This window comes from Gracilinanus agilis, chromosome 1, assembly GCF_016433145.1.
Source record: "Gracilinanus agilis isolate LMUSP501 chromosome 1, AgileGrace, whole genome shotgun sequence".
Lineage (NCBI taxonomy): Eukaryota > Metazoa > Chordata > Mammalia > Didelphimorphia > Didelphidae > Gracilinanus > Gracilinanus agilis.
The window spans coordinates 670,596,958-670,620,739 of record NC_058130.1 but is presented as its reverse complement, the minus strand read 5'-3'; the positions used below and the strand labels follow the sequence as shown (position 1 = coordinate 670,620,739).

The 23,782-nt window shown below is 43.7% G+C and overlaps 1 protein-coding gene and 1 non-coding gene across 3 annotated transcripts in view; one reads left to right on the top strand and one right to left on the bottom strand.

Annotated features, from left to right (window-relative positions):
* Window positions 1–724: 724 nt before the first annotated feature.
* Window positions 725–797, top strand: TRNAM-CAU. Its single transcript has one exon. It is a non-coding gene; the product is annotated as a tRNA-Met (tRNA).
* Window positions 798–11,576: 10,779 nt separating this feature from the next.
* Window positions 11,577–23,782, bottom strand: part of TBC1D31 (TBC1 domain family member 31) — a 62,146-nt gene continuing 49,940 nt past the window's right edge. For both annotated transcript variants that reach the window (XM_044668971.1, XM_044668965.1), the window contains 5 exons: window positions 22,012–22,152; window positions 17,576–17,770; window positions 15,042–15,168; window positions 13,255–13,365; window positions 11,577–11,914 (listed from right to left, as the gene is read on the bottom strand). In XM_044668971.1, coding sequence (XP_044524906.1) covers window positions 11,757–11,914; window positions 13,255–13,365; window positions 15,042–15,168; window positions 17,576–17,770; window positions 22,012–22,152 — 732 coding nt within the window. In that variant the 3' untranslated portion in view covers window positions 11,577–11,756. The remainder of the gene's footprint in view (window positions 11,915–13,254; window positions 13,366–15,041; window positions 15,169–17,575; window positions 17,771–22,011; window positions 22,153–23,782) is intronic.

Here is a 23,782-nt window from a genome sequence, read left to right as displayed (position 1 = left end):
TAAAATCTGACCCCAGACATTTCCTAGCAGTGTGACCTTGGGCAAGTCACTTAACCGTCATTACCCAGCCCTTACTGTTATGCGTTGGAAACAATACACAATAGGGAAGGGTTTTTAAAAATGAGTATAATAATAGCACTTACAGCCCAGGGCGGTTGTGAGGATCCAATGAGATAATACTTATAAGCTCTTGGCAGACCTTGAAGTGCTATAGACTCCATCATCATATCATTATATCTGGTTAAGGCACTGCAGCCTTTAAAAAAAAATCTACCTAACCAATAATGTTCTCCTCTACAAAGCTCGCTCCGACCAACTGGGCCGTTCTGGTCCCTTGCCCTGCCTTTTTTCGGTACGCCTTCTCAGCCTTCAAAGCCCAATTCAAACATCTTCAGGCAGTTTTCCGTGATTGCCCTCCCCGCCCTTATTCCATCCAAGTTCTCTCTAGATCTGGGGATAGGAGGGAGATAGGAAGAGGAGCGGAGGGAGAGAAGATCTCTAATTTCAGAACTGGGTGGTAAATTTTTAGGTTAAAATTGGCGCGCGCGTATTTCGCGCGCATGCGCCCAGCCCCCAGAGCCTAAGGTCTGGACAAGGGTAGAGTTCGCCGCTTTCCTGAAGAGAAGATTCAAGGCAAAAGCCGGAACATTCTGTCTTTAATGAGCATGCGCCAAAGTTCCGTGGTTTCCATTCAATACTCTGAAGCCGGAAGTGGCCGTCAGGTGCCTCGTTAGCGCAGTAGGTAGCGCGTCAGTCTCATAATCTGAAGGTCGTGAGTTCGATCCTCACACGGGGCACAATACTTTTGTCATTGACCGGCCGGAACTTCTCAGAAGAGAGTCGGTTTTTACGCTTCTCTCACCTTTGCAGATCCTCCAACCCGAGGCAAAAGAGCTGGTCCGCTCTTTGCAACCGCCGAGTAAAACTGCTCTGCTGGGACTAGTCCAGCTCCCAACAACGTTACGTGATTTCTTTCCTAGTAGCTGAGGCTGCTGGATCTGGTGCTGGAAGGGACCTCAGAGGCCGTCAAATCCCGCCTTCCCATTTTACAGAGGAGGGCATTGAGGTTCTAGGAAGCCAGTCAATACACAACCCTTTCAAGCATTCAGTAAAGTCCCCCTCCCCCGCCCCATCCGCAACGTGTGCAAGGCTCTGTATGGGGTGCTGGGGACCCAGAAAAGAAGCAGATCCAGCCTTCGAGAGGCATACATTCTAGGGGGATTGCGACGGGCGTCTCAGACTTGAAATATATGCGAAATAAATAAACTGTGATGAGGGGAAGGAGCAACAGGAAGAAATGGGAAAGTCTCCGGAAGGGCCACCACAGACGTGGAGGTGAGGGAGCAGAGCATTCCAGGCCAAGGCGCAGAGGCACAGATTTATCAAGCTGGTTGCATACTTGGCTAATAGAGAAATATGTTTTGCATGACTTCATATGGACAATGGCGATCATCATATTGCTTGTTTGCTCAGTGGGTGCAGAGGGGCTAATTTGAAACAGAAAACAATGTTAAAAATAAAGGAAGGCGAGGAGGAGGGAAAGAAGGACGGGAGAAAGAAAAATGAAAGAAAAAATGAAAAGAAACGAAAGAAATGAAGGCAGGAAGAAAAAGGAAGAAGGAAGGAAAGGAAGGGCGAGAGAAAGAAAAATGAAGGAAGGAAAGAAAGGGTGGGAGGGAGGAAGGAAGGAATGGAGGGAGGAAAGAAGGAAGAGAGAGAAAAGAAAAAGAAAGAAAAAATGAAGGAAGGAAACAAGAAATGAAGGAAGTCAAGAAGGAAAGGCGAAAGGGAGGGAGGAAGGGAGAAAAAAAATGAAGGAAGAAAAAGAGAGGAGGGAAAGGGAGGAAGGAAGAAATAAAGGAAGGGAAGGGAAGAAGGATGGAAGTGGGGGAGGGAGGAAGTGACCCTTCTTTTTTCTTTTTTATTTTTTTTAACATTTATTAATATTCATTTTTTTAAAATTTTAAACCTTTAACTTCTGTGTATTGACTTATAGGTGGAAGATTGGTAAGGGTAGGCAATGGGGGTCAAGTGACTTGCCCAGGGTCACACAGCTGGGATTAATATTCATTTTTAACATGGTTACATAATTCATGCTCTTACTTTCCCCTTCACCCCCCCCCCCCCACACACACACACTCCCTCCACCCATGGCCAATGCACATTTCCACTGGTTTTAACATGTGCCATTGATCAAGACCTATTTCCAAATTGTTGTTAGTTGCATTGGTGTGGTAGTTTCGAGTCTACATCCCCAATCATGTCCACCCCAACCCATGCGTTCAAGCAAGTTTTTCTTCTATGTTTCCTCTCCTGCAGTTCTTCCTCTGAATGTGGGTAGCTTTCTTTTCCATAAATCCTTCAGAGCTGTCCTGTGTCATTGCATTGCTGCTGGTACAGAAGTCCATGACATTCCATTTTATCACAGTGTATCAGTCTCTGTGTACAATGTTCTTCTGGCTCTGCTCCTTTCGCTCTGCATCAGTTCCTGGAGGTCATTCCAGTTCACATGGAACTCCTCCAGTTTATTATTCCTTTGAGCATAATAGTATTCCATCACCCGCATATACCACAATTTGTTCAGCCATTCCCCAATTGAAGGGCATTCCCTCCTTTTCCAGTTTTTTTGCCACCACAAAAAGCGCAGCTATAAATATTTTCATACAAGTCTGTTTATCTATGATCTCTTTGGGGTACAAACCCAACAATGGTATGGCTGGATCAAAGGGCAGGCATTCTTTTATAGCCCTTTGAGCATAGTTCCAAATTGCCAGCCAGAAGGGTTGGATCAGTTCACAACTCCACCAGCAATGCATTAATGTCCCAATTTTGCCACATCCCCTCCAACATTCATTACTCTCCCCTTCTTTCATTTTAGCCAATCTGCTAGGTGTGAGGTGATGCCTCAGAGTGTTTTGATTTGCATTTCTCTAATTATTAGAGATTTAGAACACTTTCTCATGTGCTTATTGATACTTTTGATTTCTTTATCTGAAAATTGCCTATTCATGTCTCTTGCCCATTTATCAATTGGGGAATGGCTTGATTTTTATTTATTTATTTAAAAAAAATTTTTTTAAAAATTTGAACTCATGATTAGGTTTTTTTTTTTTTTAACCCTTACCTTCCAGTCTTGGAGTCAATAATGTGTATTGGCTCTGAGTCAGAAGAATGGCAAGGGTAGGCAATGGGGGTCAAGTGACTTGCCCAGGGTCACACAGCTGAAGTGTCTGAGGCCAGATTTGAACCTAGGACCTCCTACTCTAGGGCTGGCTCTCAATCCACCGAGCTACCCAGTTGCCCACTATGGCTTGATTTTTTTATACAATTGATTTAACTCCTTGTATATTTGAGTAATTAGACCCTTGTCAGAGTTTTTCGTTATAAAGATTTTTTCCCAATTTGTTGTTTCCCTTTTGATCTTGGCTGCATTGTTTTTGTTTGTACAAAAGCTTTTTAGTTTAATATAATCAAAACCATTTAATTTACATTTTGTAATTTTCTCTAACTCTTGCTTGGTTTAAAAATCTTTCCTTTCCCAGAGATCTGACAAGTATACTATTCTGGTTCACTTAACTTATTTATAGTTTCCTTCTTTATATTCAAGTCATTCACCCATTCTGAATTTATCTTGGTGTAGGGTGTGAGATGTTGATCTAGACCTAATCTCTCCCATATTGTTTTCCAAATTTCCCAGCAGTTTTTGTCAAATAGTGGATTCATGTCCCAAAAGTTGGGCTCTTTGGGTTTATCATACACTGTCTTGCTGATGTCATTTACCCCAAGTCTATTCTACTGATCCTCACTTCTGTCTCTTAGCCAGTACTATATTGTTTTGGAAGTGACCGTTCTTGACAAGAGAATCCTGTGCCCTCAGAAGTGATCCATTTCATCCCTTTCCTTTAACAGATTGCTGCTCCTCCTCTGGCACCTCCACTCTCTCACTTCTCTTCAATACCTCACTCTTTACTGGCTGCTTCCCTAGTCTATGTCTCCCTCATCCTTAAAAAACTGTCACTTGCTCCAAGGGTCCCTCCTAGCTCATCCCATCTTTTCCCGTTTGTGACTAACTCCTCCACTCTCTCCCCTCATTTTCTTCTTTTCTGACTTCATTGCTGAAAGTGTTCCCTCCAGAGTTACCTACCCCCAATGGCCCTCTTTGAGCTCTCGGTAGCCCTTGGCGCTGTTGAGCCCCCTTTTCTACCTGATTCTCTCTTCCCTCTAGGTTTTCAGGACATCACTCTCTCCTGGGCCTCCTCCAAGCTCTCTGCTTGTCTGGAGTCTCCTTTCTGGATCATGTTTAGGTCACCCATCAGAGCCCCAGAGGGCTCTATCCTGTGCCCTCGTCCCTTCCCTTCCCTTCTCTCTCTCTAATGTCACTTGGTGATCTGTTCCCAGGATTCAGTTATAATCTTTATCCTGATGATCCTCAGATCTACTCACCCAACCCCAACCTTTCTCTTGACCTCTAGACTCCCATCTCCAATTGCCCATCTTGAACTGGATGTCTTACACTCAATATGTCCCAAACTGAACTTGTGATCTTTCTCTGAAACCTCCCTTGAAACTTCTTTATTGATATCAAGGGCTTGAAATTGAGGCATCACCCCTAACTTTTCCCTCTATCATGTCTAGTCTGGCAAAGGTCCGTCCATTTTACCTTTGTGATATCCCCTAGTGTGGCCCTTCTCTCTTGGAATGCGGCCCCCACCCTTGTGTAGGCATTCATCTTCTCATGCCTGGACTCTTACAAGGATGAAGGAATAGAACCTGCCTGCCTTGAGTCTCTCCTTACTCCAAAACCATCTGCTAAAGCCATTTTCCTGAAGCCAAGGTCCTGGCATGTCCCCCGGCTCCCTGTCCCCCGAGATCACCCACGGAGCCCGGATCCCGACGCCTAGCCCCTCTCCCTTTTCAGTCTTCATAAGCCCAACAGCTCCAACCCAAGTACTCTGAGGCAGTCACGCCAGCCTTCTTTCTGGCTGTTCCATGAGTAAGAGCCTCCCTCTGTGGCATCCCAGGAAAATCTCCCCTTCCATAGGAAGCCTTTCCCAATCCCTGTTCCTTTCAGGGCCTTCTCTCTGTTATTTCCTATTGGTCCTGGATTTTGTTCCTCTGTACTAAGATGTTGGTGTGTTTTATTCCCCATTAGATGCTGAGCTCCTCGAGGGCCGGCTCCATCTGGTTTTCATCCTTATCTGCATTCCCAGCGCTTAGCATCATAAATGTCCATCGACTAACTTGCATCTTACCTTCTGTATTAGAATCAATACTGTATATTGATTCCAAGGCAGAAGGGTGGTAAGGGCTAGGCAATGGGGGTCAAGTGACTTTCCAGATTTGAACCCAGGACCTCCAGTCTTCAAGCCTGGCTCTCTGTCTACTGAGCCACCCAGCTGCCCTGGAGGAAGATGATTTGAAAATGACAGGGAAAGCTTTGTATCATCTGATGTGAAGTGCTTGGGTATAAGAACAATTTATGCTCTAACATCAATATTAAAAATGAAAAATTTGAAGACTTTTATAAACATATTAAAAATAAAATAAGAGGAAAGGTAGGTGGCTCAATGAATTGAGAGTCAGGCCTAGAGACAGGAGGTTCTGGGTTCAAACCTGGCCTCAGACAACTTACCACTCTTCTGCCTTGGAGCCAATACACAGCATTGACTCCAAGACGGAAGGTAAGGGTTAAAAAAAAAAAAGAAAAGAAAAATCAAGGGGAGACTTGTGTGGAGTGTCCCCTGTGCTTTTTTGCTTACTTGCTTCCCTTAGTCCTGGGAGCCCTCTCACAAAGTGCGAGTACACTATAAATGCACTGTGAAAACAAAATGCACCCATAATTTAAAACTATACACCTATATATTGTGATTGTCCAATAGGACAGAAAAGGGAACCATGAACATTGGAGGGGGTGCTGGAGGCACTCGTGCCCTGCAGGTGGAATTGTGATCTGAGCCAACCATTCTGGAGAGCCATTCGGGACTAGGCCCAATGGCCTACCAAACCCAGTACTATAGGCTTGGCCCGGGCAGTGTCAGGACTCAGCCTGCATCCCAGAGATCAACACTAAAAAAGGAAAAGGACCTGTTGGTGCAAAAATATGCACGGCGGCTCCTTTTGTGGTGGCTGAGGATGGGAAAGCGAGGGGCTGCCCCTCGGGTGGGGAAGGGTGAAGGCCTGTGATGAGTGGAGGAAACGGTGAGAGGGGGGTTTCCGAAAAGCCTGGGAAGACTTCTCTGAACTGGCATACCCCAAGGGAAGCGAACACAAGTAGGAAGCCATGGAACACCGTACCGGTGTTCTTGTGCCATGCCTGACCGGGAGTGATCCAAGACCATGGCCAAGGATTTAGGAGGGAAACGGCTCCCGACCTCCAGAGAAAGAACAAATGGAGTCTGACTGCAGATTGAAGCATGTTTTTATTTTAATGGGGGGGGGGGGGAGGGTATCTGTGCTTTCTTTTGCTACGTGTTTTGCCAGATGGTACATGTATCCTCTTTATCAAGGCGCTTGCCTTCTCAAGGAGGTTGGGAGAGGATTTAGAAATCAAAATGAAACAAAAAAATGTTAAAAATTATTTTACATGTAATTAAAAAACACAATACATAGTCAAAAAAAAAAAAGAGTGTTGCCTTTCCTACTATACAAGGCTGTTTTTTCCCTGCCTCTTTCTACCACCCTTTTTGATGGAGGCACCTCTTCCAGAGCCATATTGGGCTCTGGGCCACCAAATCTCATTGGCTACCCAACAAGACAAATTCCCCTCATTCCATTAGGAAGCCCAATTCCCCGTGCTGACGACCCCTGCTTGATGGTTTTTGTTTTTTTTAAAGATTGGATATGGAGAGCTGATATTTTATATTTTAAGATATTGGATATAGAAAGCTGAAGCCACAGGCTTCCTTGGATTTTTGTCTCGCCACGATTTCCCAGAGGCCTCTTCAGCGATTCTGCCTACATTTGAGCTATTCTTGATGACACCAAACTTGGTAAATAGTCCTTTTTATCTGTTCATCTTCCTTTTCAATTTCAAAACCTTTTCATTAGGTTTGAAAGACTCTAGGCTGAAAACATTTTTCAAAAAACAGCTCTTATTAGGGGCGCATCACCCCTGAGAAGGCCCAGTGGAGAGAGTGCAGGGCTTAGAGTCAAAAAGCTCATTGTCGTGAGTTCAGATCTAGCCGTGTGACCCTGGGCAAGTCACTTAATAATACTGTTGGCCTCAGATTCCTCATCTGTAAAATAAGCCGGAGAAGAAAATGGCAAACCACTCTAGAATCTTTGCCAAGACAAGCCAAATGGGGTCACCAGGAGCTGGACACGAATGAATAATAACTACAATTGTAAGCCCATTCTCAGCACCACTTTATTAGTAGCATTTATTAAGTACCTTCTGTGTGCCATGCTCCAAGTACTAGTTCTTTCCCCAAACTACCTTTCTTTCCTAAAGCTCCTTTCTTTGGCTAGAGTAATCAAAACCTCACCCATTCCCCCTGACCTTTTTAGTTTCTTCTTTGGCCAAGAAAACCCCAAATTGGGTCACGGAGAATCAGATGTGACTGAAAATGACTGAAAAACGAAACAAAAAAAATGTATCTTGTTGAATTTGAACTTGGCTCTTTCTGAACTCTAGATTGAGTACTCTATCCCTTGTGTCACTTAGTAGCCTTAACAACCCAAATAAAAGAGGTATTTGGGTGGCTTGGTGGAAGAAGAGTTAGGCTTGGAGATAGGAGATGCTGGGTTTGAATCCGGCCTCTGACACTTTGCTGTGTGAGCCTAGGCAAGTCACTTAACCCCACTTGCCTAGTGCTCTTCTGTCAAGACAGAAGGTATGGGTTGGAAAAAACCCATGACTAATCCTTATAATGCCTCCCTTTTTGGGTGGTTTCGAGAAGGTCCTCGCCATGGGCCACAGGGCTAAAAAACATGGGTGACAGCAGTGCCTGCTTTTGCCAATCAAAGTGCTTTGGAAATATTTCTATTTTCCTGTCCCACCTTTGGGGGATTCAGATGTCAGGAAGTTCCTTGTGGGTACAATGAGTCAGGATGCACAAGGAGGAGCCCTTTCAGGGGGGCTCCTCTGCCTTTGGGGTCCCCCTGTGGCTCCAAGGAACCGAGAAGCAGGCAGCCAGACTCGTTGGGGGCATTAGAGCAAGATTCCCCTGGCGCAGTTTGTTCCCAGGGCCGTGAAGGTGGCTGCAGCAGTGCCAGGGTGCGCTCAGAGCCTGGCCAGGACAGGGTCACCCACAGTGTCCCAGGCCACTGCCAGGTGTGCTGTCCCATCTTCCCCTGCTTTGATGACTCTGGAAGGGAGAAGGAGGCTAATGATTCCGGGCAGCTCTGCTGCACTTAAATACAATTCGCAGGCAAGTCAAGAAAGACATCACCTTGTAATGTCATTAGTCATTTTTAAAAACAAAGGGAGGGAGGAGGCAGCTGGGTAGCTCAGTGGATTGAGAGCCAGGCCTAGAGACAGGAGGTCCTAGGTTCAAATCCAGCCTCAGACACTTCCCAGCTGTGTGACCCTGGGCAAGTCACTTGACCCCCATTGCCCACCCTTACCACTCTTCCACCTATGAGTCAATACACAGAAGTTAAGGGTTTAAAAAAAAAAAAGATTCAATTTTATATACATTTTAATAAATAGTTACTATGTGCCAGACACTATACTAAGGGATGGGATAGAAATAAGACAGTCTCTACCCTCTAGGAGCTGACGATCTAATGGAGGAAGGCAATTCCTGAAAGGAAGATGGATGGGGAGGGAGAGAAGGGATGACCAGGGGATACTCGGTGCCGGGGATATGGTGCTCATCGGGGTGGATGCCAAACCAAGATGCTGACGGTAAATGGAGAGCGACCTGGAAAGCCTGGAGAGAAGTCTAGTCCTCTGCCCTCCAACCTTCTCTCTGGAGGGGAAAGGCACCTCAAAGTGAGTTGAGATGCTGAGTATCAAGAACAGGTGGCGAGGAGATTTCAGGTAACCAGCTTCTCCTTGGGAAGACATGATGTTCCCTGGAGGGGAGACCAAGCAGAGCTGCTGACAAAAGATGGCAAGATCTCGTGCCTATTTCTTACTCTGTCTCCTTACACAGAAGTCATTTTTGTCCTCTCCTTTCCAGTCCAAAGGCTATTCTCCTTGGCAAAGCAAAAAGAAGGAAAATAAAAAATATACATAATAGCCATCTTCGAGTATTTGAACGACTGTCAAGTGGAAGAGGGATTAGATTCATTCTGCTGGGCCCCAGGGGATGGAACGGGGAACAGTGGATGGAATTTGCAGAGATTTAAACTGAGTGGAAGAAAAAAGTGCTTCATGGAGTTATTGGCTTCTAATTTTCAGGGCACTGGGCAAGGATTTGTACTTCTGTGCCTACTTGTTTATTCCCTTTCCAATTCTTTCTTATAACTTTCATTTCTTTTCCAATTTTTCCCTCAAGTACTCTCATTCCACATATTAAAAAATTTCTTAACTCTTTAAAAAATCTTGCTTTTCTCTTCCAGGAATCCTAGTTGGGCTTGTGCCCAGGCTGTTTTCCTCTAAAGCTTTGCAGATATTTTGGAGTTATTCTCTTCTTCTGCATCTGTTTTGAGCATCCCTGCCACCATAATAGCTCATTATGGTGGGATCCTTTTTGGTTTACCCATTCTTCCAGCCTCCATCTCGATCCCAGGTTTGAGGTTAGGACTGGGTTTTGTCACCTTTCTGGAGGGAAGATTTGGGCTAGTCCTATTGGTGCCTTCTTGGGTATTGAGCATTGTTATTCCAGAATCTCAGGGACAGGTTGGGGATCCACATGCTTTCAGGGCTCCCAAAGTGGTAGGATCAAGGGTAAAATGTGATTGCTGTCTGCTTGGTCTGACCTTTACAAGTTCCTGACTTGGACTTGGGTCTGAGCTAGAATTCATTGCTACTAGACTCTCCTATTAGCCAACTTAAAAGCTTTGTTGGTTCTGGTCTGGGGTTCCTGCCTTGGTTATTCCTCTGCAGGATGGGCTAGATGCTGGAAATCAGCCCTTCCTTTGGGTCACACCCCTGCTGCTGCTACTAGCTTCTGATTTTCCTTTTTTCTTGGTGCAGAGCCCAGGGCTTCCTTACCCAGAAACACTGCTGTCATGCCTATATTCCCTTCTCACTCCCCACTGGGATCTGGGCTTAGGCAGTGGGTAACAAAACTGCCAAGTGGCACCTACCCCAGTCTCAGTGCCCTGCTGTGGATCTGGGGGCACCCTAGGATAGGTTCTTTTTCTGCTGGCATACAGGAGGATTCCATGCACCATACTCTCCTGCCCTGACCTTGTCCCAGTGTGTGTGCAGACCTGGCTGGACAAAGACTTGTGAGTTTTTCTGGATTCTTCCATCAGGATTCGGTCTGATGCATTTTATAGCTGTTTGGTGGAGTTGTGGACTCCTGCCCTCTATTCTACTAATTTTGGCTCTGTTCCCCACAGAATCGAATTAGATGAGAAGAAAAGTGTCTTTCACTCTCAGGGTGCTAATACTGAAATAGATTCCTCTTCTCTAGAGTTAATGTATTTCATTTGAAATGTTGAATTATAGTCCTGCTTGGAGGGAGAATCCTGGATGAGATCTCCTGAGATTCCTTTTAGCCTTAGGTTTTTGGATTTTAGATTTTTTCCTACAGTAAAGATGTTATTCAGATCTATTCCAAGAAGGCCTTGCAATCCAAGTTGGCTTTCTAAGGCTAAGCAGATTGCAAAGCCTATTGGGTAGAAAAACGCAATTCTGGAAATTTGGGCCCTTAAACCATAATGAACCATGACACTCTTGGTAAGAAGGTTAAATAGCTTGAACATAAGGTTATTCCTTTACGTTACCAACCTATACCTTTTAAAACTGACTCCATAAGGGAGAACTTCTTACTTTTTTAAAATAACTTTTTTTTCCTAGTTACATAGAAAAACCATTTTTAACATTAAAAAAAATTTGAGTTCCCAAATTCTCTCCATCTTTCCTGCTCTTCTTCCCTCACTGAGCTGGTAAGCAATCTGATAGATTTTACATGTGCAATCCTATAAAATATTTTTCCATTTAGTCATTTTGTAGAAGAAAACTTGCACAAAAAAATGAAGCAGGAAAATGAAATATAGTAGAAAGCATTTTACTTTCAAAATGAATTTGACCTCCATGGCTCACCATTAGCCCAGGCCTATGAGGCTGGGTAAAAAAGTAAGGAAACAGAAGAACCTATTATTAAAGTTAAATTTTAGCTCATCCAAAAAGAGGGCTGGAGGGTGGTGGGGGGAGGTGTGCAGTGTAGTAGAAACAATACCAACTCTGGAGTTGAGAACTTGGGTTTCTTTCCTGGCTCTGACAGGCACTGTTAGATATATGTGACCAGTGAGACCTTGAGCAAGTCCCATAACTCACTGGGCTTCATTTCCTCCTGCGAAAGAGGAATTAGATTAGATGCCTAAAGAAGGCCCTTCCAGGTTCAGATCTGTTATTTTAAGCCGCACTTCTATAAAGAGGTAATTTTATTTTGTTAAAGATTTTTAAAAGAGAGGAGTAAAATAATTTAAGCCCACTACCACTTAAATGGTTTCAAAATAAAAAAGATGATTTTATTTCAATAAGCACAAGATAAATAAACTGTCAGAGCTTATACAAAGCATACATTATTTTTCACTGACACCATATTTCTATATACAAAAAGGTTAATTTAGGCAGACTTTAAAATGATCTAAAATCAGTTCCTTTGATTGCAAATAAGTGTGTACCTCAATCCGTTTCAGGTAATGAGCAGATTTGTATCGCGATGTAAGCGGGAAAGTGGGGTGCCGAGTTTCTGACGGGCCTGCTGGGTGTGCTTGTATCGAAGGTTCCTTATTTCGGACATGAGTTCATGTTCCCTCTTTTCCAGTTCTTCTCGTTTGCGATCCAAAGAAACTTGAAAAAAAACACGTTGAATTTTAATTTACTAATTTACTAATTTATGCAGATAAGTTATATGGGCGCCATTATTTTCAGCTAATGTACCAGAACATCAGCAAGGTGAAGCCCCACTAGCTGAATAATGATGGCGAATGGCTTCCTAATCTTACTTACTGGGAGGGTCTCTCATTCAGGGACAACCAGGAGTTCTACAAATTGGAAGTAAGGTGTGTGGAGGAGACAAAAGTGCATTCTGGGCCGCCAGAGGGGCCCCGCCCCCATCCCGTTCCCCTCCAGGGTACTTCCCTCGCCACCGCTGATAGGCTGATACTCCCCCACGTGGGAGGAGATGCCAGGGAACTCCTTCCCCTCTCCCACAGCGCTTGAAGGAGTTGGGAGTCTTCCATGACAATCGTAGCAGGGAGTCAGAAGCCCCCCTCCCCCCCTTCCTATCTGCCCTGGGAGATGCCCTGCAGACCCCGATACTGCCGTCTGTTCCCGGTGGCTCCCAGGGCCTCGTCATCCCCTGCCCCCCCTTCATTAGAGGCCCAGTTCTCTTGCTATGGCGTCCCAGCGTTAGACTCCTGGTGAGGGGGCGGGGCACCCTGGCCATGAGCCTGCCCAGCACCCCGTCTGCTCCTGGCTCTGGCTCTTACTCGGCTCCCCTTCTCAGGGGATCTCCCGGATGTGTGCCTGGGAGGAGGCAGACACCGTGGGGATCCCTAAGACCTGAGTTCGAGTCCAGCCTCAGGCACCTCATAGTTGCCTTTGCACAGGCCGGGGGAAGAGGACGCACATTGAGAAAGGGCTGAGCCCAGTCTGCCTGCTGCAGGCCCTTTGGGGAGAAGTCGGGCAGGAGGCAGGGGGCATGGCCACCCCTTCCCGGGCTTCCACTTTCCTCCATGACCACCCGAGGCCACCTCCTCCCCTTCCTCTGCTCAGGGGCAGAGAGACAGCCAGGGCGCTCCCCTCTCCCTCAGAAAGGCGGAAAGAAGCTGTCCTTTGGGGAGTCCATCCTCTGGCTGGTCCACCAGAGCTCAGAGCAAACCCGTGAGGGGAGTGAGAAAACAAAGCCAGGAAAGGAGAGACTAGCAGCAGCTCTAAAAAACAATAATGCCCCGCGGCTTCCCCCCAAGCGGGGAGAACACTCATCTATACCATAGTTCTAGTAAGCTGTGAGGGTTCCAGGGGGCCTCGGGAGCAGCAGCGCCCCCTCCAGCTGGGAAGGCCAGAGGCTTCCCCACATCTCAGATGGCTGCCATCTCCATGCAAGACTCACACTCTCAGACCCACAAGAGGATACAAATTGGAGGCAAAGGGAGCGCCGAGGCCCCTGCACTGAGCTAGCTACTTACAGTGTGTTTCGGGATCGATCCCGGGAATGAAATGGAGACGGCTTTCGGGCAGCACGGCAGAGGACGCCTGCTTGGCTGGGCTCCTGGTCTTGAACTCCAGAGGCCTGTCGCCTAGGGAAAGGGAAGGAAAAAAGGTTTACTGTGTGGGGATAGGAACAGTATCCTTGGCAGTCACAAATGCCTCCTTTCCGATGTCAAAGAGAACGCTCACAGCTCGGTGGAGGTGCGAGGGAGGGAGCTTCCTGCTCTTAGAAACCCGCCTGGCAGCCCCAAGGCTCAGCTTCAAGCACTGGGACAGATCAGACCACCACCATTAGAAGCTCTACTATAGGCTGCCTGTTTGCTTCTGTATAAAAAAGCAGGTCTGACCTCCCAGGCCATCCATAGGACCAGGTGTCCTGGCCTGGCCTCAGAGGGTTCTCCTTGTTGGGGGAAGAAAAGCTGAAGGCCGAGGGCCCCGCCCCGAGCAGCCAAGCCCGTCTGGATACAGAGCTGGCTTGAGGAAAATGACAGAAGAGGTTTTTGGTCTTGGGAAGCGTCCCCCCTCCCTTTCTCTGCTACTGGTTGCCTGATACCTCTCACTCCAGGACTTCAGGACCAGCGGAAGCAGTCCTACTCTGAAAAGTTAGACAGTATGGAAAATAACCTGTTGAATGTATTATATTTTTGAAAAGCAAACCATATGCAACCGAGATCTGCTGATCTCTCAAGCCTCTTTTCCTGTTCTACTTTGCATATGATAATGCTCATTACTGTTAAGTTCAGAATAAGGCAGGATTGAAGGAAAAAAAAAGAAGTTGGGCCTATCTAGTGCCTCCAAGAACCCCATGAATTAAATTAAGTTTCCCATTCACCCCCAGCTCCCTATGGAGTGAAGCAAGAGGGGAGAGAGCTGGGGAAGCAGGGAATGAGGCCATAGCTGGCTCATTTCCCCAGAGGAAAAAAGAGGATACCTTGACGGCAAGAGCCAGTGACTGGTAAACCCAGAACCTTCAGAGAAACCCAGCAAGCCATATACATGCAGCCCCAGGAGCCTAACTCTTGGCTAGTTGGTGTAGGGGGAATTTCTGAGCCTAGATCAGTGCATTTATAAAGAGCACCAGCTTCTTGTTTCATCTGACTGTAAAACCAGCACAAGACCCAGAGTTCAGGGATCATTCATGGTCAATCTGCAATACTGACAGAACCGACCAGCTCCAGCCTGGACCTTGCAGGGGCAGTGGCACGAAGACTTCTCTTCACGCACCCTGAGAAACTCTTCTGGCGTCAGAAACAAGCCCCATTCCAGGCTGTTTTCATGCTAGTAAATTAGAACTTGAAGTGTGAGCAGCTTTTTTCTTCCCACAAAACAGAAATGAACAGCCCAGCCAGGGGTGTCGCTTCCCCCAACCCCACTGACTCCCCTAAGTGTCTCTGACCTTTAGGGCTTCTCCCCTGTTGAGTCACCGAGTGGCTACAAGTTCTAGCTTCTCTTTGCCCTCCAGTGGAAACATCAAAGGGGGCCCTTTTAGGAGGAGGGACTAAGGCTGAGCACAGGGACCTGCTCCTAAATACTGGCCATTTCCAAGTCTAGATGGACTTGGACAAAACAGCTGCTTTATATGAGGAAAACACTTTTACTACTCAAGTGATACAAAGTATCCTGGGGCCCTCGCTGTTTTTGTTTCACTCACTGACAAAATGGCACTATAAGTCAGTAAGGTTGCTTAGATGGTGCTGGGAAGCTGCAGGGGCTGCCATCCTCTGACCAGGGAGTGGAGAACTGAAAGGAACATGAGGGGTCTCACCAGAGCGTCCGTCCTGTCTGTGCTGGCACTCAGAGGATGCCACATTAAAATATTTCCTTTTGACATGATCACACAGAGGAGTATGCGAAGATGATGACCACAAAGGATTCGCTTCATCTTTTTTCCCCTAAAGATAATGAGAGGACAAGGAGAAGATGAGGGAGCAGAAGCTGGCACCAGGGTCCAAATGAGTTTAAAACAAACTAAGAAATACTTGCTCCTATGGCCATGAGAAGGCCTCAATTCCTGGGGTCTTAAAATACACTTCAGAAGAAGTTTATACTCTGTTTCCTAGGAGCATTTTAGAAAGGTCAGTAGGATTTTAGAGTTGGAAAGGGCCTGAAAGGTTATCTGTTCCTACATCTTCATTTTCTAGATGAGGACTCTGAAACCCTGAGCACTTAAGTAATGTGAAGATCACACTCTGAGATTTCAAATTCAGGTCCTCTGATTCAAAATCCTGAGCATTAAAAAAAAAATAAATCCTGTCCATTTTAGGATGAATATAATTTTTGAGAAAGGGCAGCTAGATGACACAGCAGATAGAGCCCTGGGCTGGGAGTCAGGAAGACCAGAGTTTCAATCTAGCCTTAGACATTTATGCAACCCTGGGTGAGTTACTTAACTCTGTTGGCCTCAGTTTCCTCATCTGTAAAATGAGCTGAAGAAAGAAATAACAAACCATTCCAGTTATCTTTGCCAAGAAAACCCCAAATGAGGTCATAAAGAATCAGATGGCAACATCATTTTTTGAGAGTTGGCAATAGTACTACCACCGTCATCATATCAAAGTGAGTATTCTGGCACATACGAAAAGCAATGACACCAGAGACTTGACTGACTTGCAGAGAAAGCCAAATTAATTTTTAAAATTTATACTTGGGGGCTGCCAGATAGCTCAGTGGATTGAGAGCCAGGCCTAGAGATGGGAGGTCTTGGGTTAAAATCTGGCCTCAGACACTTCCCAGCTGTGTGACCCTGGGCAAGTCACTTGACCCCCATTGCCTAGCCCTTACCACTCTTCTGCCTTGGTACACAGTATTGGTTCCAAGGCAGAAGGTAAGGGTCTTATAAAAAAAACACAAAAAACAAAAAACAAAGAATCCTCTAAGAGGACGTTGGATGGAAAAAGCAATGTGAGTAGCCCCCAAGGCACCAATGGGTACTAAATGTCTAATTTCAAAAGAAGTGTGATGTCCCAGACTGGGTTTGATTAAGTATTATATCATTTTTAGAAAGGCTTTGAACTTGAAGTTATAAAACTTATATCTGAATCCCAGTGGTCTCAGATCTACTCTCTCTAATTTTGTTTCCTCATCAGTGAGCTGTAGTGAGGAAAATGTTTATTTTTTAATTGGAGATGATGACTGTTAAAACAGACCTTCCTTGATTCCTCAGGAGCACACAGATCCCTCAGGAAAACCACGAAAAAAGTGGTTTTCACCTTAAAAAGTAAAATTATCCGTATTACAAGATTCCTGAGTTGGCAGGGGTCTTAGATGCCATCTAATCTAATCTAAAACTGAATGGAAATGCCCTCTACCACAGGCCTTAAAAAGATCCTCCTGCCAACACCTGGCGACATCTAGTAGTAGGGCACTCACTCCTTATGTGGCAGCTCATTCCGTTTTTAGATAAGGACGGTTTTAATTGTCAGAAAATCTTAATTTGCTACAAACCAAAATCTGTCCCTACAAATTCCAATGTTTCTCTTCATTCATTATGTCCATTATTCCTTATTGCACAATAGTATTCCGTGACCCCATTCTTGCATTGGTGGGCATCTGGCCCTGTATTGTCTCTAACTTCCTTGGGTTTGGGTGTCCAGGAGTGGGAAGACTATACCCACAGAAGAACTGAAAAGCAAGGGCTGAAAAGCCTAGCTGGTATGGGGGCATGGGAGAGAAAACAAAGAAACCCAAAAGGAGTGCAGCCAGCTGGGAAATGAGTAGGTCTGCAATAAATGCTGATTAACTGACTGAGTGCAAGTTTAGAAGATAGTTATAAGCTGAGAGGTCTAGAGGAGGCTGTGAGGAGGGGCTGCAGGAATCTGGGATGGGGAGCCCACAGGAAAGAGTCAAAGGGCCGCCACCTGGGAGAGGGTCAGAGGCCCCAGAGACAGAGGGACAAGCAATGGGGAGAAGCTACAAAGAGGCCTATTTTCCTTCAGGACATTCTTTAAGCAAAGGCTGTTGTCCTGGAGGTCTGTGTGGGGAACAGACTCTTGTTAAAATCATCCTGAGATTCTCTGACTTCACTCACTACAACATCCACAACATCCACGCAGCCCCACAGATCACAGCTCTAGGCTCTCCCCCAACACCTCCCAGGGAGGCACTGCCAGGAGGCATGGAACTGGAGCTGGCCCTTTCCATGAGCACACAGTCAGCAGGCGGGCTGGAAACACTCAAGCTAATAGGAAAAGGTTTGTGAAATTAACAAGGCACATCAGCCATTTCACGTGAAGTGCCATTTCAAAATTTAAATAATTTTAGGAAAACACAATAATGTTAAACAAATCAAGTAGTTCTTACCTTTCCTATTTCCAACCCCTTCAGTGCATTCAGTGCCTCCATTTCTTTAGTTCTGTTCCTCTGAAGAAGCCTGGCGATCTCCTCATACTGTGCTTTGCGTTCTTCCTCATCAAATTTTCGTTTAAGTAAAATCTGGATTTGCCAGTCGGTATCAATACATGCTTGTTCAGCATCTGCCAAAGATTCTTCGATCACCTAGAAGTAGGTATTACAGAAACTCAGTCAATATTTAGAACTAAGCAAAATTCTCTCATATGACAGGAAGCCACAGCCAAGTTAATAAGCATATTTTCAAAATATTTATGGATAACTTACATCAATATACAAAGAGAATATATGTGAAGTGCTTTACAGAACTTAAAGCACTATAGAAAAGTTATTATGTAGTGTTTTGAGGCTTACAGAGTGTGATATTCCTCATAACCCTGAATGGTAAATAAAAGCACTAATCCATTTTACAGATCAGAAACTGAGGCTCAGAAAGATTAAATTATTTGTAATTAGTCACAAAACTATGTCAGAAACATTATAGAGTTGTCATCAACTTTTATAATTTCAGAAAATACACACATATAAATATTATTTATGATGTTTGAATATGCATCTAGCAGAAATGTTATCTAATGAAAAATAATAATTAATCCTACTAAATGAAAGTCTAGCCCAGTGATTCCCAAAGTGGGCGCCACCACCCCCTGGTGGGTGCTGCATCGATCCAGGGAGGCGGTGATGGCCACAGGTGCATTTATCTTTCCTATTAATTATTAAAATTTTAAAAAGATTAATTTCCAGGGGGCTAAGTAATATTTTTTTCTGGAAAGGGGGCGGTAGGCCAAAAAAGTTTGGGAACCTTGTCTATACTAACATTGCATGAAAGCACTGCTATAACCTACATCAGACTTTTTTCGAGGGGTGGGGGTTTGGGGGAGGAGAGACTGGTAAAATGTCAGAATACAATGGTCAAAAATTGTTTCTATATGTAATTTTTTGAAAAAATAAAACTTAATTTGAAGAAGTCTATTCTAATTATATATGTGGTTTAGATTATACAACATAGAGCCATCTGAAAGGCCTCAAAATTTCATTTTGATATAGTTAAAAATCAAATAAAAAATGAATTTCCAAATGAAAAGTTAAAAAAATTTAAATTCATTTAAACATAATGTTTTTTTGTTAACTGAAATACTACCGGAAAGAGTTAGTTGGCTTTTTTATTAGGTAATGAAATGACACAGTCTTTCCAAAGGACATTTCTAAGCTTAGTTCTGAATATGCTAGGTACAGCACAGAGACATAAAAGCACATTATTACTAGTAAGGAAACATTTTTTTTTATCCTAACATTTCCCTTTAAAACAGGGTTACCTAATTGATAGAGAGATCAGAGGAATGCTGAAGATACAGTTTACCTAGATCTTAACAAAGACTAATCAAGGCTTTCCTGTTAATTGTGAGGAAAGAGAGATGGGCTAGATGACAGTACAAAGAAAGGGGTTCAAATCTGGCCTCTGACACTTCCTAGCTGTGTGACCCTGAGCAAGTCACTTAACACCCACTGCCTAGCCCTTATTACTCTTTGGCCTTGGAACAGATACACATTATTGAATCTAAGATGAAAGGAAAGGGTTTAAAGAAAAAAAAAGGCTGCTCCAGGGCTGTGCTGTTAAATATATTTATATTTTTTGGATAAAGGTATAGAGGACACAGATCCGATCTGTAGGTAACATAAAGCTAGAAGAGATAAGGGGAGTCTGCATTCAAATGATTTTGATGGGCCAGAACATGGAGCCAAACAAAACAAAAACTTTACAGTAATAAATGTGTAGCTGAGGTTCTTGACTGATTTTTGTATCATGGACTCTTTGGGCAGCCTGATAAAGTTTATAGGATCCTTCTCCCAATCGTGTTCTTAAATGAGTATGATGAAATGCATACAATTACAAAAGAAAACCATCTGAAAACTTTACAAATCCCTCGTGGAAAAATTCCCAATGCAAAGTTTTATACTTGGGTTAGAAAAAACAAGCAATAACTTCACAAGTTAGAAAAGGGAGACATGACTAGTGGGCAGACTGTCTAAAAAAGATCTGGAAGTTTTAGTTAACTGTGAGTAAATACATCAGAAGCATGTGCTATAGCCACCAATAACAGCCAGTATTTATACAACACTTTACTACTATCTCATTTGGTCCTCGCAAACACCCTGCAAGGTAGGTGTTTGCTATTATTATTACTCTCATTTTCTAGTTGAGGAAACTGTAGGTTAAGTGACTTGCTTAGGGTCACACAGCTGGTAAGGCTCCGAGGTTATGTTTGAACTCATGTCTTTCTCACTCCAGGCTCTGAACTTGATCCATTTCACCACTTAGTGCTCTGAAAGAAGCCAAGAAAGTGAAGATGACTGTAGGCTAATTCAGAAAGACACTACTTCTAGGGAAGAAATGGTTAGACCAAACTCTTCCCTGCTCAGAACAGCTGTTGGGATATCGTGCAGTTCTGAGGACTATATTTTAGGAAGGAAAATGATAAACTACCATGTTCAAAGGAGGGTGACCTGGGTAGGGAGAAGTTTGGAGTTCATGTCATATGAGGATTAGTTGAAGGAAATGGGGGTATTTGTTTATTTATTTTTATATTAATTTAAAAATTTCTCCATGGTTACATGATTCATGTTCTCTCCCTCCCTTCTTCCCTACTCCCTCCCAGAGCTGACAAGCAATTCCATTGGGTTATACATGTATTATCACTTGATATTTCCATATTATTCATATTTGTAACAGAGTGATCTTTAAAAACCCAAACCCCAAATCCTATACCCATATAAACATATGTTTTTCTTTTGCATTTGGTTCCACAGCTCTTTCTCTGGATGTGAATTGCGTTCTTTCTCTAAGTCTCTTGAGATTGTCCTGGATCATTGCATTGCTGCTAGTAGCAAAGTCAATTACATTTGATCATCCCATAATGTTTCAGTTACTGTGTACAATGTTCTCCTCATTTCACTCTGCATCAGTTCATGGAGGTCTTTCTGGTCTTTATAGAAATCAAGCAGTTCATCACTCCTTATAGCACAATAGTATTCCATCACTATCAGATACCACAATTTGTTCAGCCATTCCCCAATCAAAAGAGATCCCCTCATTTTCCAATTTTTTGCCACCACAAAACGTGTGGCTATAAATATTTTTGTGCAAACATTTTTGTATCTCTGGGGTATAAACCTAGTATCAGTATGGCTGGATCGAAGGGTATGCAATCTTTTAAAGCCCTTCGGGGACAGTTCAAAATTGCCTTCCAGAATGGATCAATTCACAACTCCACCAGCAATGTATTAATGTTCCAATTTTGCCACATCCCCTCCAACATTTATTATTTTCCTTTACTGTCATATTGGCCAATCTGCTAGGTGTGAGGTGGTACCTCAGAGTTGTTTTGATTTGCCTTTTCTCTAATCAGGAGGAAGAATTCAGAACACCTTTTCATGTGATTATTGATAGTTTTCATTTCTTCATCTGAAAATGCCTATTCATATCCCTTGACCATTTGTCCATTGGGGAATGGCTTGATTTCTTGTACATTTGACTTAGTTCCTTATAAATTTGAGAAATTAAACCTTTGTCAGAGAATTTTGCTATAAAATCCCTGAAACTCCCCCCCCCCCCCAGTTTGTTGCTTCCCTTCTAATCTTGGTTGGTTTTGTTTGTACAAAAACTTTTAAATTTAATATAATCAAAATTATTCATTTTGCATTTTGTAATGTTTGCTATCTCTTTCTTGGTCTTAAATTCCTTCCTTTCCCATAGATCTGACAGGTATGCTCTTCTATGTTTCCCTAATTTATTCAAATTTCTTTCTTTATATTTGTCATTTACCTGAAATGGGAGTATTAAGCTAGAAGAGACTATTTTGGAAAGGAGGCACATGACAATGTGACAATGTCTTCGAGTGTCTAAAGAATAAAGGTATTATATTTGTTCTGTTCAGTTCAAAACAAGAGCAAAACAAGGGCAGAGGGAGGTTGCAAAGAAACAAATCTAGGTTATGTAAGGGAAAACTCCTTTATAACCAAAGCTAGCTAAAGTGAAAGGGGCTTTGGCAAGTACCTAATAAAGGATTAATCATCCATTTATTCAATCTTAAAACTCTGGGGAAAAATGATAAGAAGCCATCTTGCTTTCTGCCCTGTGACTCTGCCTAGACCATTCCCCAGGCCTTCCTTTCTCATCTCCACCATGTAGGTTCCCTCTTTTCCTTGAAAACGTTGCTCAAGCTCCCCCTTCAGCATGAGACCTTGCTAAAGTCAAATCACACTGTCTCTCCATGCTGGATGTGGGGCCTTGGGCTATTTCTGCTTCCTTTTTACGTAGGTATCCCTAGCACCTAGCCCAGGCCCCAGCTCCTAACTGTGGCATAATGAACCGGGCACACTGTTCTTACCTTGTGAGTCCTCAGGTTCTGACACTCATCCATCTCTATGGCTTTCTGCAACCTGCGCTCTTCGATTTCACTCTTTCTTCTGTAGTTATCAATATCTTCTTTGATTTCTTGGGAAGCAAGTTCCCTATTTTTTGCAAGTCGCTGCAAAAAGTTTGGATAGTCAGTCTTTTTTTAATATAATATTTGGAAACCCATACACATGACTTTTATTGTCCCGATATGATGTCAGTATACGCCGTAGGATAAAAAGCACTATGAACGTTTCTCCTTCAGCAGATCTATGGGCTGGGTGGTGTGGGCAGTCCTTCCCAACTGAGCTGTCACATTCCACCCTTGCTTTCTCATCTCATGTAATTCTTGCTTGCATTCTCCCAGAGATCCTCTACAGAGGTTCTAACTAACATGCCTTGGAGACCTTCTTACAAGTCTTTTTACATTTTGAAGTACCAGAGAACCCCTCTGTTGTCCCTTGAAATAGCTACCTGATTGTCCCACCTCCTTATCGAATCAAACAAAAAAACATGTGTTTGCTCTCAAGTCAGTGGTGCCAAATTCAAATAGATTGTGTCTATTTGTGCCAAAATCAAACTCATATTGATTTAGAGAATCTCAAAATAATGTAATCTATGTTGTATTAAATTTAAAAAACATTTTGCTAAACGTTCCAATTACATTTTAATCTGGTTCAGATGGTCCTCTGAACTGAAGAGTTTTGTCACTTCTTGAGAATAGGTCATTGCTAGAAAAATACTTCCTTGTACCTCTCCATTGCCCATTGGGTCACCCACAATTTCAATTACTTTGGAGTCTGTCGTATTCCAAGTTTTACAATTATAATGCATTACTGGGAGAAGGTTTGTGTTAAGAAGAAGAATTTTATGTGCCAGGGAGTAGTGCCTAGGAATATAGGAAGGCTGGAATATAGCTGTCAATCTGTCAACAAGTATTTATTAAATGCTTTCTATGTTCCAGGCACTCAGTGATGCTTGCTAATTGACCAGGATTGTGGAAAACTCCGCACAATTTCCCAACTACAATGCAACCCCTGAAATTCCTTACTACCATTCGATTAAAAGCTCAGTCCTCTATCCAACAGTGCATGTTCCAGATAAATGTGATGATGAATTGCACTGAACCTCTCTCACACAGTACCTACTAAATAAATGCTTGTTGACTCTTAACTCAATGGAATGATTGTGGAACTAGGTAGCAGAGTCATGTCATTCATAGGAATGAATGGAATTTTTCATTCATTTAATTTTTCTTGATTGCTGGCCCAACCTTTTTAAAAAGAAAAACAAAACCTTTGCCTTCTGTCCTAGAACTGAAAGTATCAGCTCCTAGGCAGAAGAGTGGTAAGGGCTAGGAAATGGGGGTTAAGTGACTTGCCCAGGGTCATACAGCGAGGAAGTATGTGACATTTGAACCTGGACTTCTTGTCTCCAGCCCTGCTTCTTTATCCACTGAGCCACCTAGCTGCCCCAACCTCATGAATATTCGTAATCTCACTGAGGAGGAATCCTTTGAAGATGATGCAATCTGTACAATATTACCCATGAAAAAGATAATCAGAGGAATCTCGACCTCCATGGGGAATATTTCCTCTCTTCCCTTTGGACCCTGCATAGAACATCCTTCCTGTCGATGTGCCTCCATGTCTTATATCTCATTTGAAGTGAATGCCTGGAAAGTCACTGAGCACCTTTATATAAACTTAGCGTATGCATAAGAAGCTCCTGTTGGAAAGCCTGACCAGCTACAATAAAAGTTG